This window comes from Oncorhynchus gorbuscha, linkage group LG02 (genome assembly GCF_021184085.1).
Source record: "Oncorhynchus gorbuscha isolate QuinsamMale2020 ecotype Even-year linkage group LG02, OgorEven_v1.0, whole genome shotgun sequence".
Classification (NCBI taxonomy): Eukaryota; Metazoa; Chordata; class Actinopteri; order Salmoniformes; family Salmonidae; genus Oncorhynchus; species Oncorhynchus gorbuscha.
The window spans coordinates 62,859,695-62,878,849 of record NC_060174.1 but is presented as its reverse complement, the minus strand read 5'-3'; the positions used below and the strand labels follow the sequence as shown (position 1 = coordinate 62,878,849).

At 45.6% G+C, this 19,155-nt stretch overlaps 1 protein-coding gene, 1 long non-coding RNA gene and 1 other non-coding gene across 7 annotated transcripts; 2 read left to right on the top strand and 1 right to left on the bottom strand.

The window, feature by feature from the left end:
• Nucleotides 1–203: 203 nt before the first annotated feature.
• trnaa-agc lies at nt 204–276 on the bottom strand. The gene has a single exon. It is a non-coding gene; the product is annotated as a tRNA-Ala (tRNA).
• On the top strand, nt 262–3,156 carry LOC123993551 (bromodomain-containing protein 8-like). The gene is made up of 5 exons (XM_046295832.1): nt 262–392; nt 1,137–1,233; nt 1,386–1,455; nt 2,774–2,948; nt 3,033–3,156. The coding sequence occupies exons 1-4, from the start codon at nt 335–337 to the stop codon at nt 2,825–2,827; spliced, it is 279 nt and encodes a 92-aa protein (XP_046151788.1). The 5' UTR covers nt 262–334; the 3' UTR covers nt 2,828–2,948; nt 3,033–3,156.
• Nucleotides 3,157–3,382: 226 nt separating this feature from the next.
• Nucleotides 3,383–9,645, top strand: LOC123993557. Of its 5 annotated transcripts, XR_006831468.1 has the most exons (9): nt 3,383–3,521; nt 3,922–4,064; nt 4,287–4,478; nt 4,625–4,712; nt 5,081–5,228; nt 5,612–5,746; nt 7,965–8,425; nt 8,549–8,713; nt 9,558–9,645. It is a non-coding gene; the product is annotated as an uncharacterized LOC123993557 (long non-coding RNA). The 5 variants fall into 5 exon arrangements; XR_006831466.1 differs by lacking the exon at nt 9,558–9,645 and having other exon boundaries at nt 8,549–8,879; XR_006831470.1 differs by lacking the exon at nt 9,558–9,645 and having other exon boundaries at nt 3,432–3,521; nt 3,926–4,064; nt 8,549–8,879.
• The last annotated feature ends 9,510 nt before the right edge of the window (nt 9,646–19,155 follow it).

Sequence of the window (19,155 nt, the reverse complement as noted above, 5' to 3'; positions counted from 1 at the left end):
CTTGAACCAGGCAGCATCGCTGGAGGCAAAGAATAAGCACACAGCCACACACTACCTGTACCAAATGTCCCGAATCCCGACCTCTTGCTTACAGAGAGGAATAGCAATTTTTTTTTTAAATTAACTGTACACGGGCCAGGGTATTTATCTTATTAAGATGCGACATCAATACAAGGTGGGCATTTTGTAATTCACAAAAAATGTAGAGGATGCGGGCATCGATCCCGCTACCTCTCGCATGCTAAGCGAGCGCTCTACCATTTGAGCTAATCCCCCGATGTGTCAATACGTGACCACATGAGTTTATAAACGAATAGTTATCAAACACATCACTATGGTGCTGAAAATTGTTCAGTTAATGTACTTATTACTTCCACACAGCGGCAGCCACAGTGAGTCTACGCAAAACTAACATTTCCCTTATTCCCTTTTTCATCTGAATGATCTAATTTGGTTTATACTGTACTGAGTCATATTGGGTGGGTGGAGTAATTGTATGACCAGAAGATGGCGAGCGGGGTTGGAAGTGAGTAAATGAGCCTGCTGTCAAATTAGATACTGTATATGCTTTTTTAATGAATGACATCCAAGTGTTCATGAACCGTTTGCACACGATAGTCATGCAATTGATCTAAAATTGGACGGCATTGCAGATCGGTCAATTCTTACAAGCCTACCCCTGCTAGCACGAGCGTTAAATGAATGGCTCACTCTTCTCTTCGTTAACTGACCAGTTAGCAGAAGCTCGCTAGTTAGCTATAGTGCGTATTTATGCGGAAGTTAATAGTTTCATATGTCCGCTTAGAAAGGTGTTGCTATGGGTGCTTCGTGACTTTTGAAATATTCGTATGGCATTTCGTAACACTGCTCTCAAGGTGGTGGCTAGCTCTGGCTAGTGCAACATTTATTTTCACCCGTCCATACATGGGGTAGAGTCTTGGTATTCAGTGTGGCCTAACATTCTTTAGTTATTTATCTGAGATCTTCTTTCATAATTCTTAGTTAACACAATGGGATTTGTTTAGCAGGATCTTGGGACATCCTGACCTGTAAAATATAATGTGATTAAAAACATATATTACCTGTCCTGACTAATAAGTAAGCGTCCCCCCCCCCTATCCACTCCTTATCTGCAGAACACAAGTTGCTTGCCATGGGGCCAACGGAGCCATGGTCGGTGAGGGAGAAGCTGTGCTTGGCCACCTCTGTCATGAAGAGTGGGGACCAGAACTGGTAATGCAGCATGCTTGTCGACCTACATCATATTACTCTAATATTTAAGGTAACTGTCAGGCAATTGATTATGCGAGGAAAGATTTTCGAATAGAACTGATCAGTCGAATAGGAATTGTGATGCTGTAAATATAGGATATCCATACCCACAGGGTGTCTGTCAGTCGAGCCATCAAACCATTTGCAGACGCAGGACGACCCCCTGACTGGTTCTCACTAAAGGTAGGCTATGCTTCAATAGATGAACACCATGAACAAACAAGAACCTGATGATAGCATCTAAAATATATTAGCCTTGGTGCCCACAATGCAGTAACCCTATGGACTCTTGCCGAAAGGGTTGATTTGAGTGAGATTGGTGGCATGCGTCCTTCAGCGGTTCGCCTATATACATTTAACAACAGCACACCGCTGTTTTCATTTTTTATTTGTTCTTTTATTTTAGATAATCATTTTTGGAATGGTTACATGTTTTCAGTTAAACAACTAAAACCAGATATAAAGTGTATAGAAAATGTAATTGACCAATATGTTTTTAAACAAGATCATCTTTGAGAACTAACAATTATCAAAATAAAAACTAGACAGTTGAGGAGAATCTAAAATGAAAAAAAAAAAAATGCCATGGCATGGGACCCCCATTGATTTAATTATAATGTTTGAGTCACTCAGATAGCATAAAAACATGACATAAGCCATGGAAGAATATGTAGAATTGCAGGAAATTAGCTTTAAGACAGCAACATTTAGTCTCTGCTGCCAAGAGCAGGGCCTCTAAAACGGTGCTGATGGTCACTCCCACAGCCCCGCCCCCCTCACACTAAGTTTTCCACTGCTGCTGAAAAGAATCCTCGGGGAAACACTGGTACTTTGCATATTAACTGTACTTTCCCGAAGCCCTGTTCATTTTCCATCATTGTCCTCTTCCACTGCCCTGGACTGTCAAACTGAGTGTACAAAACATTATGAACACCTGCTCTTTCCATGACATAGACTGACTGAAAGCTATGATCCCTTATTAATGTCACTTGTTAAATCCACTTCAATCAGTGTAGATGAATGGGAGGAGACCGGTTCAAGAAGGGTTTTTAAGCCCAAAGGCAATTGAGACATGGATTGTGTGTGTGCCTTTCAGAGAGTGAATGGGCAAGACAAAATATTTAAGTGTCTTTGAACGGGGTATGGTAGTTGGTACCAGTTTGTGTCAAGAACTGCAACGCTGCTGTGTGTTTCACTCTCAACAGTTTCCCGTGTGCATTAAGAATGGTCCACCACCCAAAGGACATCGAGCCAACTTGACACAACTGTGGGAAGCATTGGAGTCGACATGGGCCAGCATCCCTGTGGAACGCTTTCGACACCTTGTATAGTCCATGCCCCGACAAATTGAGTCTGTTCTGAGGGCAAAAGGGGGTGGTGCAACTCCATATTAGGAAGGTGTTCTTAATGTTTTGTACACTCAGTGTATATGCAGCCAGTTGAATTCAAGGAAATAACTGGCTTACTCTTCTCTCTCCCTATCGCTCTCCTTTTCATCTAGCACTGTGCCTCCCAGTACTCAGAGCTCCTGGAGACGACAGAGACCCCAAAGTGAGCACAGCAGTCACCGTTTATCTCGATGTCTTTTCCCGTGTGCGACTGGATCTGTGATGGTCCTGCTGTTGCATTTCCTAAGACCAGAGGGGGTCGGAGAACACGGAGAGTGTGGCTAGCGTGTTAGTCTGAAGGAGGCAGCTAATGGTTTATGGATGACATGATCTTGTCTGGGTTATGTTCATGACACGGGTATCTCTCGCCAGACGGAAGCGGGGTGAGAAAGGCGAGGTGGTGGAGACGGTGGAGGATGTGATCGTGCGCAGGCTCACGGCAGAGAGGATTGAGGAGCTGAAGCGCTTGATCAGAGACACACAGGAGAAGCACAGGTACACGGGCTTTGTGCTATCTCTGATCGAGGTGGGACTATCTATTCAAGAGACTCACGGCCTTCGGTAGATCTTTGCTGCTACTTTATTGACCCACTGATGTCAACTGTTGGTCTGCTGGATTCACAGGAAGCTGAAGAAAGAGGCAGAGCTGATCCAAGCCGGGCACCTGGACTCCAAACTTGAGGAGCTATGGGGAGAGATTGTGCAGTATGAGACTTTCTGTTAACTATTTCTGCATCTCATTACCTGTATCTATTTGTGTTTTTCTGGGGGGGGGGTGACTTTCTGTGCCTGTCAGGAAGAAGAAACAGGACGAGGAGGAGGCAGACGTGAAAAGAAAGGCCATAGATACAGCCTATCTAGGTAAAACATAACCCACTTCATGCACACCACCAAGCTGCTTTTGCCTGTAGCTTTCCTTTACCTGCTCAGTAAACATAACACTATTTCCTTCTATTGCTCCTTGGTCACCCCTTTGTATCAGTCTTATTCCAGACCTTGTAGAACTCAATATACCAGGAAGTATACAGGTTGATTCAGATGCGTTTTATGTTTGTTGAATGATTCAATAAACCCACAGGGGATGTTGAAATAAATATCATGCCAAGGTGTTTGGATGAGGAGCTCCATCAGAAAGTATGTCTAAGGCTGAGATGGATGTGTACACAGCCACAAACGCGGGTCAAAGTCATTAGTGGCTCAACTGTAGTGTGATTGGTCAAACTAAGAACAGTCTCACCCCGACGCCCCACCCCCCTTCCAGCCAGACAGGCAGTGAAGAACACCCCTAAACGAGTGCCCAGTGTGACCGTGCGCTCTCCCCCGGGGTGCGGCTCGCCAAGCCTCGAGTTCTGCCAAGGGGACATACCCCAGAGCACACCCGAGGACCCCAGCACCTCAGTGACTGTGAGTCCCTGTCAGCTACAGGGGAACGGGGCAGGGGCAGGTAGAGAGATGATTGGAGTTCAGTATAAACATTCTGTTTTTGTCAATTTGTCATTGTCAATTTGATGTGCTGCCACATGCTACACGAAATGCCTTTTCTTCGGTCTGCCTGCCCTACTCCCTTGCATGTTATATCCCTCCTTTTCCTTTTTCCCAACTTCACTTCACCCCTCCTCTCCGTAGACCCCAGAAGCAGCAGGGTTCATGCCCCTGACTGAGGCCTGTGGGATGGTTGGTGCAGAGTCAGGCCTGGGCACTCTTCTGGATGACTCTCCACAAAAGAAGCTCTTGGGCCAGAAAGCCACGCCACCACCATCCCCTCTCCTCTCTAAGCTACTGAAGAAAGGCAGTTTCATACCCACAAGCCCCAGACTGGTATGTCCGAGAGGAAACACTATATTATGCCATAGGGATTGTTCACTTCCATACTATTGAAAAACATCCACATGTAACGACCCATCTCAGACTCATCGTCGGATGATTCCTGTTGCAGTTACAGAGGTGCTGTGTTTGCCTTATAGGTTGGAGATGGTGACCTGCCTGGTAATATGACAATAGCACATGACCTACAGCTCACAGGCTCCATTCTCCCTGGCTGTCTAGCAACAGGTACACACACACACACACACACACACACACACACACACACACACACACACACACACACACACACACACACACACACACACACACACACACACACACACACACACACACACACACACACACACACACACACACACACACACACACACACACACACACACACACACACACACACACACTTGTGCCATTGTATAAACACCCAGCAGAAAGCTTGCTTCTAGAATGTTTGCAGATGTGTACCTGTCCATGTATGCGTTTGCTAAACTTAGGTAGTCAAATAGTAAAAATGTTGTATTGCTTAGTGTGGCATTTGTGATTATAGATCAAGGCTCTGTGAGCTTTGCGTGTTTGTGTGTGTGTGTGTGCGCTAGGTGCCCCTACACTCTCTCGTCTGCTGGAGGCCGGGCCTCAGTTCTCAGCTCCGCTGGGCTCCTTGGCCAGCAGCACAGACTCCTCCAGTGCCCTTCTCACTGCTGCTGCACCCCCCCACTATGGACTCCCCCACCTCACTACACACAGGTCTCACCCGTTCCCTCCCTCTGCTTTTATACAGGTCCTCTTCCTTCTTTTCTCATCGTCACTTCCTCCCCAGCATCTTTTCTGAGTCTTTTCAACTGACCAACACACTACTGTACATGGCATCTCATTCCATCTCATCTCCTCCGACATGAACGTGAAGCCTGTCACCATGATCATGTCCTCCATCTGTTGTCTTTACGCAGAGATTGAATATGAATCATATTATAAGGCTGTTAATACTACATATATGTGTGTGTGTGTGTGTGTGTGTGTGTGTGTGTGTGTGTGTGTGTGTGTGTGTGTGTGTGTGTGTGTGTGTGTGTGTGTGTGTGTGTGTGTGTGTGTGTGTGTGTGTGTGTGTGTGTGTGTGTGTGTGTGTGTAGGCAGGGATGAGGTGGAGGCCTCCCCGTCTGGCCCAGAGGAGGGGACAGAAGAGGGCCTAGTGACGGTGCCTCTACATGGGAGATGAATTGGACCTTGAGACAGTGGGGGACATCATCGCCATCATTGAGGACAAGGTGCTCGTCCTCCGCCTCGTGCACCTAAAAACGTTGATGGATACCTGTGCCTATAAAGCCATAGTTATATCAGCCTTCTCTCTAATAATAACTACATAATAGGTCTTTCTGAGGTGTTTTGAAGTGGTGCAGGTAGGCTAGCGTTTTAAGTGCATTGGGCCAGTAACCGAAAGGTCGTTGGTTCGAATCCCAGAGCAGACTTGGTGAAAAATCAGTTTATGTTCCCTTGAGCAAAGCACATAACCCTAATTGCTCCTGGAAGTCACTCTGGATTAGAGTGTCCTGCTAAATGACAAAAAAATTTCAAAATGAAGTCAGATCAAATCAAATTTATTTATATAGCCCTTCGTACATCAGCTGATATCTCAAAGTGCTGTACAGAAACCCATAAAACCCCAAACAGCAAGCAATGCAGGTTGGATGGCGGAAAAACTCCCAGAAAGGCCAAAACCTGTTCCTAGTGAGGAACCAGGCCCTGTCTGGCCAGTCCCTTCTGGCTGTGCCGGGTGGAGATTATAACAGAACATGGCCAAGATGTTCAACCCATAAATGACCAGCATGGGCCCCATAAGGCAGAACAGTTGAAACTGGAGCTCCAGCATGGCCAGGTGGACTGGGACAGCAAGGAGTCATCATGTCAGGTAGTCCTGGGGCATGGTCCTAGGCCTCAGGTCAGTTGAAACTGGAGCAGCAGCATGGCCAGGTGTACTGGGGACAGCAAGGAGTCACATGTCAGGTCGTCTCCTGGGGCACGGTCAATGTGGAGGAAGTGGGCTCAGGTCCTCCATGAGAGAGAGAAAGAAAGAGAGAATTGAATGCAGCAATGTGGGGTGACACAGTCCTCTTCTGGCTGTATACGGGTGGAGATTATAACAGAACATGGCCAAGATGTTCAAATGACAGCCATAAATGACCAGCATGGTCAAAAATCAGAACAGTTGTGTTCTTAGCATGCAGCTGGCCAGGTGGACTGGGACAGCAAGGAGTCATCATGACAGGTCAGTCCTGGGGCATGGTCCTAGGGCTCAGGTCAGTTGACACTCAGCAGCATGGCCAGGTGGACTGGGGACAGCAAGGAGTCAGACCTGAGCTGAGGGCCAGGTCCTCCGAGAGAGAGAAAGAAAGAAGGGAGAATTAGAGAACACACTTAGATTCACACAGGGACACCGAATAGGACAGGAGAACCCCAGATATAACAAACTAACCCTAGCCCCGACACAAACTACTGCAGCATAAATACTGGAGGCTGAGACAGGAGGGGTCAGGAGACAAAAAGTCCTGTGGCCCTATCCGAACACATTCCGGACAGGGCCAAACAGGAAGGATATTACCCCACCCACTTTGCCAAAGCACAGCCCTTACACCAATTGGGATATCTTCAACCACCAACTTACCATCCTGGAGACAAGCTGACTTTAGCCCACAAAGATCTCCGCATCAAAATCTTAAAGGGGGGGGGCGCCAACCCAGACAGGATGACCACAACAGTGAATCAACCCACTCAGGTATTCCCTGCAGGGGGGTTTCAGAGAGTCCGGAAGGTGGTGATTGACTCAGCCCCTGTCCTAGGGTTAGAGGCAGAGTTTGTTCCCATTTATAAAGCCCTTTTTTAGGCAGAGACAGCAAGGCTTGTGCTCCAGAGCCTTTCAGTTCACCTTAAAACCCCAAACAGCAATCATATGACCCACTGAAGAGATGAGTCTTCAGTAAAGACTTAAAAGGTTGAGACCGAGTTTGCGTCTCTGACATGGGTAGGCAGACCGTTCCATAAAAATGGAGCTCTATAGGAGAAAGCCCTGCCTCCAGCTGTTTGCTTAGAAATTACAGGGACAATTAGGAGGCCAGGTTCTTGTGACCAAGATGTTCATAGGATGAGCAGCAGGATCAAATCAGAGAGATAGTGGTAGCCCAGGGTAATGCTTTGTCAGGTTAGCAGTAAATGGTGAAATCAGGTGAATGGTAATGCCAGTGAGAGAGGCTAACTGGAGTACATATTTCAAATTTTTTGGTTCTAGTCAGATTCTAGTAGCCGTTCATTTGCACTAACTGAAGTTTATTTAGTGCTTTATCCAGGTAGCCGGAAAGTAGAGCATTGCAGTAGTCTAACCTTGAAGTGACAAAAGCATGGATTAATTTTTCTGCATCATTTTTGGACAGAAAGTTTCTGATTTTTCCAATATTACGTAGAAGTGACAGGCTATAATATCTCACCCTATAGGGTGATGAGAATGCAGAGGCTCTGGATGCGGCTGCAGTGGAGGCCGCTCTGTCTCTGTGTGAGGAGACGCCCTGTCTGGCCCCCCCTGGGAGCCCGGGCCCTTCAAGCCTCCTGAGTCTAACCCTGCCACCCCCACACGGGCCCCACAAGCCTCCTCCTACTCCTCCCCCCTCCACGGCAGTCTGGAGGTGAAGAGGGAGAGCCTGGAGACACGGGTGGGGCCTCTGCATGTGACAGCCTGAACAGCTGTACCTCAGGGTACACACACCCCCTGAGCACCAGTGGCCTTTCTCCCTCCTGCTCGTCTATGATGCTGGAGCACAGCCAGCCTATTGGCGCTCGTCTGCAGCATGGGGTCATGTGCGGGGCCAATGTGGAGGGAAGCCCTGTCTCTCCCCATGCCACCATCAAGTGTGAGAGTGAAGAGTGGATGCAGCAAGGAGCTGACACACCACACGCAGGTATACAAACACTCCTAGCCCTGGCACATCAAACTGACAGCCATAGAAGATGCCAAAATCAACCTGTTGTGTTCTTAGCATGACTGCCTGTTTCTCTCTCTCTCTTTTCCCTTTTTCCCTCAGACTCTGAGGGTGGCTCCATGACAAGAGGACACTCCAAGCTACACGTCCCACTGAAGAGAGAACAGACTTGAGCTGAGACCTGTTTTCCTTTTGTTAGAACAGGGCTCTTCAACCTTTTCTTGCCAAGGGACCCCCGCCCAGGCGACCCAGGGAACCCCATCATAAGTTAACAACAAAAAAGTCCTGTCTTATTATCAATCACATTAATTTATTACATTTCATTTTACATTTAAGTCATTTAGCAGACACTCTTATCCAGAGCGACTTACAAATTGGTGCATTCACCTTATGACATCCAGTGGAACAGTCACTTTACAATAGTGCATCTAAATCTTAAAGGGGGAGGGGGGGTGAGAGGGATTACTTATCCTATCCTAGGTATTCCTTAAAGAGGTGGGGTTTCAGGTGTCTCCGGAAGGTGGTGATTGACTCCGCTGTCCTGGCGTCGTGAGGGAGTTTGTTCCACCATTTATAAAGCCCTTTTTACATCAGCAGATGCTACTAAGTGCTTGTACAGAAACCCAGCCTAAAACCCCAAACAGCAAGCAATGCCGATGTAGAAGCACAGTGACTAGGAAAAAACTCCCTAGAAAGGCAGGAACCTGGGAAGAAACCCAGAGGGGAACCAGGCTCTGAGGAGTGGCCAGTGCTCTTCTGGCTGTGCTGGGTGGAGATTATAAATGTACATGGCCATTAAGGCCAGGTTGTTCTCCAAGATGTTCATAGATGAGCAGCAGGATCAAATAATAATCACAGTGGTTGTAGAGGGTGCAACAGGTCAGGACCTCAGCAGTAAATGGTGAATCATCAGGTGAATGGTAATGACAAGAAGAAGTAATCAACATTTTCAAATGAATTGAATTGGTAGATAGTTTTTGTTCATTTCATATCTCGCCTGTGCGAGATACTCCGATGAGCGGAATTTGCTCAGTATCAGGAGGACAAAGGATGCTCCTCTTTTCTACTGTAGGTATCTAACTCAGTCTCTGTACCCGTGTTGTGTGTGAAGGAGGAAGAGGAGGGGGAGCGACGTAGAGGAGAGACTAAAGAGGACAACTACAGTCTGCACACAGCCTCCTCTCTGCAGCTCCACACCAGGCCCATCCCCAGCAGGACTCCCTGTTGTGAGACACTGACCATCACCACCAAGCATGTCTATATCGTCAAAACTCCTTCTTCCCCTTGGCCCGATGGCACCTGAGGACCAGGAGGCCTGACACCAGAAGATCTGGAGGAAAGCCATCATGCTGGTATGGCCCCAGGCCCATGGACCTGTTGGCCACCATCACAGGTAACAAGCTCTCCTCCGCCCCAGGCCCATGGACCTGTTGGAACTGACCAGCTCTCCTCCGCCCCAGGCCCTGGACCAGCAGGACCATGCAGACCTGCCTCTCATTTTAGCTTTTGAAAGTGGTGCCCTTGCTGTTTTCCTGGCGCAGGTATGCTAATGTGTTCCTGCAGCCTGTGACTGATGACATTGCCCCATCTAGTATGACCCTCCGCCCCAGGCCCATGGACCTGTTGGACACGGGCGACCATCTCTGACCATCTTCTCTGCTGGCTTGGTCACCCCCCCCCCACTTAGTTGACCTGTTGGACACTCTGACCATCTCCGCTCTCCTCCGCCCCAGGCCCATGGACCTGTTGGACACTCTGACCATCTCCGCTCTCCTCCGCCCCAGGCCCATGGACCTGTTGGACACTCTGACCATCTCCGCTCTCCTCCGCCCCAGGCCCATGGACCTGTTGGACACTCTGACCATCTCCGCTCTCCTCCGCCCCAGGCCCATGGACCTGTTGGACACTCTGACCATCTCCGCTCTCCTCCGCCCCAGGCCCATGGACCTGTTGGACACTCTGACCATCTCCGCTCTCCTCCGCCCCAGGCCCATGGACCTGTTGGACACTCTGACCATCTCCGCTCTCCTCCGCCCCAGGCCCATGGACCTGTTGGACACTCTGACCATCTCCGCTCTCCTCCGCTCTCCTCCCCCCAGGCCCATGGACCTGTTGGACACTCTGACCATCTCCGCTCTCCTCCGCCCCAGGCCCATGGACCTGTTGGACACTCTGACCATCTCCGCTCTCCTCCGCCCCAGGCCCATGGACCTGTTGGACACAGATCCAGCAGTTCCTGGCCACACAGCTCATCATGCAGACCTCCGAGTCGGGCGCCAGTGCCAAGAGCCTGAGGGGCCGGGAGAGCACCCGCAAGCAGGACCCCTCGGACAAGGTGCTCCTCTCAGTGGGACCGCACGGGACGGAGGGTATTAAGATAGGGGGAGGGAGGAGAGGAGAGAGTATTGGGAATGGAGAGTCTAGGAGAGGAAAGGAAAGTGAGGATTTGGGGATGCAAGAAGTGACAGATTAGGGATCTGTTTAACTGCAGAGGAAAGGAGAGGACACAAGTCTCTTACCTTTTGGAAGGCAGCTAAACACACTCCTAGATCTTATAGGAGGGACGCCATGTATGTCAGTCAAGGGTGTTTTCCTAATGCATGATCATGTGCTTCGGTGTTAATTTGATCCATTTCCCCACGGACATCCTTCTCTAGTCTCCATTCTGAGTTGCCCTCGATGGAGACCATACAGTTGGTGGGCTTCATGGGCTTAGATGGTGATGAACTCATGATAGTAGATAGGAACCTGACTCCCTCCGATAATACTGCTAATGCTGTTGAATTGCATTACAGACACGAACACAAAATAGTCAAACGCACGCACTGCACCCATACCTGTGCAGATTTAGGGACAACGCGAGACAAAGATCCCTTGCGAGTCCACGCCGTTGAAATCAAATCAAAGTTGATTTGTCACGTGCACAGGAAACAGCAGGTGTTAACAGGGGTGTGAAATGCTTGCTTTGCAAGCTCTTCCTCAACATGCAGTAATACTAAGTCATATAAAATAAATACACACCAGAAACTACACTGCATACAAGGTCAGTACAGTACCAATCAATGTCAGGGATACTGGTGATAGTGTAGGTAAGGCTATGCATATGTAATCTGGTTAAATATCTCTCAACTCTCTCAACTGTCAATCTGATACACACACACACACACTGATATTTTCTTTCTCATCCTTCATTCTTCATATTTTCACTGCCTCTGTTTCTACGCTTGTGTGTGTTAGCTTTTTGTTAGCTTCATTGATCTGTGTTTGTATCTGTGTTGTGTGTGTGTCTGTCGTGTGTGTGTGTGTACCCCACTTCACTGCATCAATGTGTCTCTGGCTGATAGATAGTCTCAAAGCAGGAGAGAGGCTCAAGGTTTAGGGGTGGGGGGGTTTAGAATGAGTTGTTTTGGATTTAGTGGGGCAGATTCAATTTGTATTATAGTATTTTTTTGGATCAGCTTTAATATTGCATGTAGATTGTGGCTTCTATCAGTGTAATTGTCTGCATCATTTCCAATCCCCCTTTATGTTTAAACACACACCTACTCATTCAAAGGTGTTTCTTTAATTTTAATAAAGACTAATAGTGAAGACATCAAAACTATGAAATAAGACATGGAATAATGTAGTAACAGAAAAACAAAAACAAAAAAATATATTTATATTTGAGATTCTTCAAAGTAGCTACCCTTTGCCTTGATGACAGCTTTGCACACTCTTGGCATTCTCTCAACCAGCTTCACCTGGAATGCTTTTCCAACAGTCTTGAAGGAGTTCTCACATATGCTGAGCACTTGTTGGCTGCTCTTCCTTTACTCTGCGGTCCAACTCATCCTAAACCATCTCAATTGGGTTGAGGTTAGGTGATTGTGGAGGCCAGGTCATCTGATGCAGCACTCCATCACTCTCCTTGGTCAAATTGCCCTTACACAGCCTGGAGGTGTGTTTTGGGTCATTGTCTGGTTGAGAAACAAATGATAGTCCCACTAAGCGCAAATCAGATGGGATGGCGTATCGCTGCAGAATGCTGTGGTAGCCATGCTGGTTAAGTGTGCCTTGAATTCTAAATAAATCACAGAGTGTCACCAACAAAGCCCCCCCACACCATCACACCTCATCCTTGCTTCACGGTAGGAGGCACACATGCAGAGATCATCACTCTGCGTCTCACAAAGACCCGGCAGTTGGAACCAAAAATCTCAAATTTGGACTCATCAGACCAAAGGACAGATTACCACCCGTCTAATGTCCATTGCTCGTGTTTCTTGGCTCAAGTGGTTTCTTTGAAGCAATTCGACGATGAAGGCCTGGTTCACACAGTCTCCTCTGAACAGTTGATGTTGAGATTTGTCTGTTACTTGAACTCTGTGAAGCATTTATTTGGGCTCCAATCTGAGGTTGGTAACGCAAATGAATTTATCCTTTGCAGCAGAGGTAACTCTGGGTCTTCCTTTCCTGTGGCGGTCCTCATGAGAGCCAGTTTCATCATAGCGCTTGATGGTTTTTACAACTGCACTTGAAGAAACTTTCAAAGTTCTTGACATTTTCCACATTGACAGGCCTTCATGTCTTAAAGTAATGATAGACTGTCATTTCTCTTTGCTTATTTGATCTGTTCTTGCCATAATATGGACTTTGTCTTAGACCTATTTGGTCAATCTTCTGTATGCCAACAATACCTTGTCACAACACAACTGATTGGTTCAAACACATTTAAGAAGGAAACAAATTCCCCAAATTAACTTTTAACAAGGCACACCTGTTTAATTGAAATGCATTCCAGGTGACTACCTCATGAAGCTGGTTGGTTGAGAGAATGCCAAAGAGTGTCGAAAGTTGTCATCAAGGCAAAGGTTGGCTACTTTGAAGAATTGCAAATATAACATTATATTTTTGATTTGTTAAACACTTTTTTGTTGGTTGCATGATTCCATTTGTGTTATATATTTGGAGTAAACTAATGAATACTTAGGCTTCTACTTCCAGTTCCTACAGACGGTATATTTTACAATAGTTATCGTTTGTTTGTTTTTAGGCCCAGGCTTCAGCTACCCTCAACCCCTCCCATCTTTCTCTATCTCGTCCAGTTTCGAGCCGACACATATTTTTCCACTGTGATGTTTCACAAAAGTTCTCAACCTCTCTATTCTCGTCGTTTCTACAGATCGTAAAACGAAAGATACATATTTTTGCTACGAGTATTATACTATAGTATTTGAAACTAAAGTTATTTGCAGTGCTACAGAATATTCATATTTGGCCAAAGTCACATGGTTCATGTTGTTGCATTTTGGAGCTCACGTTTTAAGATGAAATGCTTATATTTAGTTCATCACAACAACAACAAAAAGGCTCCACAATCCAAGTGAGGAATTGGTTACCCACCTGCGTTTAAGTGAAGGAGTTGGGTCAGTTGTTGGACCACTCCTGTGAGAAGATGGATCCTGCTTCCCACAGGTTTATATTCTATACAGTATTTATAGTGTCCATGACCGGTGGTGTTCACTTATTTTATACCCTCCATGTTTTTCCCTATTATATGATGCACCTCATTTCTCAATCTTTTTGGAGGGGGTCTGTCTTTAAAAAAAAAAAATTATGCAGTTCTCTTTTCTTTTGGAGTGTGTCGTCAGCGTGTCGTCACTGTGTGTGCTCCACGACTCCTCTTCTTTCCTTGTTCTGTGTCTCTTTGTTCCCTCTCTCTGACTATCCTCTGTCCTCTCACAGGACAAGTGTCCCCATGGCCTCTCCTGCCTTCCTTCTCTCTCTCTTTGTAAGTACCCAGTCTGCAGGTTACGAGCTGCAAGACGACAGCTGGGGGTATTTGCATTCTGGCCCCAAGTCCGATTGAATTGCCTGACGACTCATCCTGAATTTGATTTCCGTTGCTCTTATCGATTCACTCCATGCTGAACCTTCTATCCGGGAAGTTGTTTGTGCTGTCGTCAAAAATGACGTGATTCGTGTAGGCCGGCTCTGGCCCAGCCCATTGGTTTCCGGGGACCAATCAGAGCGGTCAGAATGGGTTCGCATTCGAGAAGCAAATCCAGACTCATCATGGAGAAGAAACATTAGCGGGAGTGGCGTTTGGCCGGAGCGATGTGGATGGGTAGACAGGCAAATTGAATACCCTTGCTCTATAGTATTTTTTTCTTAAATTTCCTCTCTTTCTCTCCCTCTTTCTCTCTCTCACACACATACGTTCCTAAAAACACACGCAGGCAAAGAAACACAAATTGTCTCGCTAACTTTCATGCACACAAGCTAATTGACCCATGCGTTTGCAAGTTGCATTGAGTCTAAATGTTGAACCATGTTCAAACAAACACTAAATATGAGGGCCAGTCTGTCCGGTGTTGTCTAGGGTGATGGCTTTGGACCAGAGTTAACCCATCTCCTCTCTGTGCTTCTACAGGATGGGGGCACCAGGGGGCGCCGTTGTGCCATAGAAGCTGACCTGAAGATGAAGAAATGAGTCGCAGGGAGCACCTGCGGATGACTCTGGATGGAGTACAACTGATTGGTACCCCCTATCCATGGTCATGTCCCAGTTGATTAAGGTAACGAAGGACACCACAGTCTGGGTCACTGTCGTTTCATGTCCTCTCACTTCAACTGGACACGGTGTGTCTGGCTGAGAGAGCAATGCAGTTCCTGAATTGCAGTTTAGAGTAAACGCAACGCCAGCACTGAGAAACACATACTCCAACTCCTGAATCGAGTCCCCCTCTTAAACTGAGCAAGGCATTGTGACGTAGAGAAACCGAGTGAGGAACCGTTGACTGAATGAGATGACCAGGGTCGTACTGTATGTGTCTGTCAACACAAAACTGAAATACCTTGCATTGTGTATGTGTTTCATGAGTTTAAGTCCTTTGTATAGTATTGTACAGGTGTGTACATATGGTGCCTTTTTTAAAGGCAATGAATGTTTCAAAATAATACATATTTGTTGCAAGATTGTGGTCCCCCAACTTAGCAAACCAGGTAGTGTGTGATTTTTTTTGTTTTGTTTTAAGGAAATCCCACAAAAAGGACTAAGGCTGGGACTCTAAGGCAATCCGTTTGAGCATTGTCGACAATGCGCTATTTAAAGGCAATGTTCCCAAGTTCGTGGAGACGGCATTTATGGTAAATGCTGCATGTCGGCTCAATCGAAATGGGCACATTGTCGACAGCGTGTGATTGAACTGATTCCCGCCATAAGCTCGGGTGTAACAACAGTATATACAGTGCATTCGGAAACTATTCAGACCCCGGAGTTGCTGCACAGCTATTTTCAGGTCTCCAGAGATGTTCGATTGAGTTTAAGTCCGGGCTCTGGCTGGGTCTCTCAAGGACATTCAGAGACTTGTCCTAATGCCACTCGAGCATTATCTTGGCTGTGTGCTTAGGGTCGTTATCCTGTTGGAATGTGAACCTTCGCCCCAGTCTGAGGTCCTGAGCACTCTGGAGCAGGTTTTCATCAAGACTCTCTCTGTACTTTGCTTCGTTCATCTTTCCCTCGATACTGACTAGTCTCCCAGTCCCTGCCGCTGAAAAACACCCCAACAGCATGATTCTGCCACCACCATGCTTCACCGTAGGGATGGTGCCAGGTTTCCTCCAGACGTGACGCTTGGCTTTCAGGCCAAAGAGTTCAATCTTGGTTTCATCAGACCAGAGAATCTTGTTCTCATGGTCTGAGAGTCCTTTAGGTGCCTTTTGGCAAACTCCAACTGGGCTGTCATGTGCCTTTTACTGAGGAGTAGCTTCCGTCTGGACACTCTTATCATAAAGGCCTGATTGGTAGAGTACTGCAGAGATGGTTGTCCTTCTGGAAGGTTGTCCCATCTCCACAGAGGAATTCTGGAGCTCTGTCAGAGTGACCAATTGGGTTCTCGGTCACCTCCCTGACCAAGGCCCTTCTTCTCCGATTTTTCAGTTTGGCCAGGCTGGCCAGCTCTAGGAAGAGGCTTGGTGGTTCCAAACTTCTTCCATTTAAGAATGATGGAGGCCACTGTGTTCTTTATGGACAATTCCTTCGACCTCATGGCTTGGTTGTTTCTCTGACTTGCACTGTCAACTGTGGGACCTTTTTATATAGTCCAATCATTTGAATGTACCATAGGTGGACTCCAAGTTGTAGAAACATCTTAAGAATGATCAATGGAAATAGGATGCACCTGAGCTCAGTTTTGAGTCTCATTACGTATGTAAATAAGGTATTTGTTTTTTATTTGTAATAAATTTGCCAAAATTTCTAAACCTGTTTTCACTTTGTCATTATGGGGTATTGTGGGTAGTTTCATTTTAGAATACGTTTTTAACGTAACATTTGTAAAAAGGCAAGGGGTCTGAATACTTTCCAAATGGACTGTGTGTATGTATGTATGTATGTATGTATGTATGTATGTATGTATGTATGTATGTATGTATGTATGTATGTATGTATGTATGTATGTATGTATGTATGTATGTATGTATGTATGTATGTATGTATGTATGTATGTATGTATGTATGTATGTATGTATGTATGTATGTATGTATGTATGTGTGTATAACTCAACAAAAACATAAAGTCCCTTTTTCAGGACCCTGTCCCTCGAAGATAATTAGTAGCAATCCAAATAACTTTACAGATCTTCATTGCAAATTAACCATAAACAATTAATGAACATGCACCTGTGCAACGGTCGTTAAGACACAAACAACTTACAGACGGTAGGCATTTAAGGTCACAGTTATGAAAACTTAGAGAACACTAAAGAGGCCTTTCTACTGACTCTGAAAAACACCAAAAGAAAGATGCACAGGGTCCCTGCTTATCTGCGTGAATGTGCATTAGGCATGCTGCAAGGAGGCAATGTCCGTACTGCCAAGAGTGTGTAAAGCTGTCATTAAGGCAAAGGGTGGCTACTTTGAAGGATCTCAAATATAAATATATTTTGATTTGTTTAATACTTTTTTGGTTACTACATGATTCCATATGTGTTATTTCATAGAGTTGATGTCTTCACTATTCTACAATGTATAAAATATTAAAAATAAAGAAAAACCCTTGAACGAGTAGGCGTGTCCGTACTTTTGGCTGGTACTAACTCAAAAATAGAAATGTCCTCTCACTGCCAACTGCGTTTATTTTCATAGTAGTAAAAATAAAATCAAAAACAGAATGAGTAGGTGTCCAAACTTTTGACTGGTACACTAATACATATTAGTGGGCGGCAGGTAGCCGAGTGGTTAGAGCGTTGGGCCAGTAACCGAAAGGTTGCTCGATCAAATCCCCGAGTTGACAAGGTAAAAATCTGTCGTTCTGCCCCTGAGCAAGGGAGTTAACCCACTGTTCCTAAATAAGAATTTGTTCTTAACTGACTTTCCTAATAAAAAATAAAGCTGTATATATATATATATATATATATATATATATATATATATATATAATTAAGAGACCACTGCAAAATTTATAGGTATGTGTTTGGGTAAAATGAACATTTTTGTTTTATTCTATAAACTGACATTTCTCCCAAATTCCAAATAAAATATTGTAATTTAGAGCATTTATTTGCATAAAATAACTGGTCAAAATAACAAAAAAAGATACAGAGTTGTCAGTCCTCGAATAATGCAAGGAAAATAAGTTCATATTCATTTTTAAACAAGACAATACTGTTTTAACTTAAGAGTTCAGAAATCAATATTTGGTGGAATAACCCTGATTTTCAATCACAGCTTTCATGCGTCTTAGCATGCTCTCCACCAGTCTTTCACGTTGATGTTGTGTGACTTTATGCCACTCCTGGCACAAAAAGCAGCTCGGCTTTGTTTGATGCCTTTTGACCATCTTCCTCTTGATCACATTCCAGAGGTTTTCAATGGGGTTCAGGTCTGGAGATCGGGCTGGCCATGACAGGGTCTTGATCTGGTGGTCCTCCATCCACACCTTGTGACCTTAATTGCCTACCGTCTGTAAGCTGTTAGTGTCTTAACGACCGTTCCACAGGTGCATGTTCATTAATTGTTTCTAGTTCATTGAACAAGCATGGAAGCATTGTTTAAACCCTTTACAATGAAGATCGGTGGATTTTTATGAATTATCTTTGAAAGACCGGGTCCTGAAAAAGGGATGTTTATTTTCTTTGCTGGGTGTGTGTGTGTGTTGTGGGGGTGCTTTGCTACAGGAGGGACTGGTGCACTTCACAAAATAGATGGCATCATGAGGAATCAACATTACGTTGATATATTGAAGCAACATCTCAAGACATCAGTCAGGAAGTTTAAAGCTTGGTCGCAAATGGGTCTTCCAAATGGACAATGACCCCAAGCATACTTCCAAAGTTGTGGCAAAATGGCTTAAGGACAACAAAGTCAAGGTATAGGATTGGCCATCAAAGCCCTGACCTCAACCCTATAGAACATTTGTGGGCAGAACTGAAAAAGCATGTGCGAGCAAGGAGGCCTACAAACCTGACTCTGTTACACCAGCTCTGTCAGGAGGAATGGGCCAAAATTCACCCAACTTATTGTGCGACGCTTGTGGAAGGCTACCCGACGCATTTGACCCAAGTTAAACAATTTAAAGACAATGCTACCAAATACTAGTTGAGTGTATGTAAACTTCTGACCCACTGGGAATGTGATGAAATAAATAAAAGCTGAAATAAAATATTCAACTATTATTGACATTTCACATTTATAAAATAAAGTGGTGATCCTAACTGACTTATGA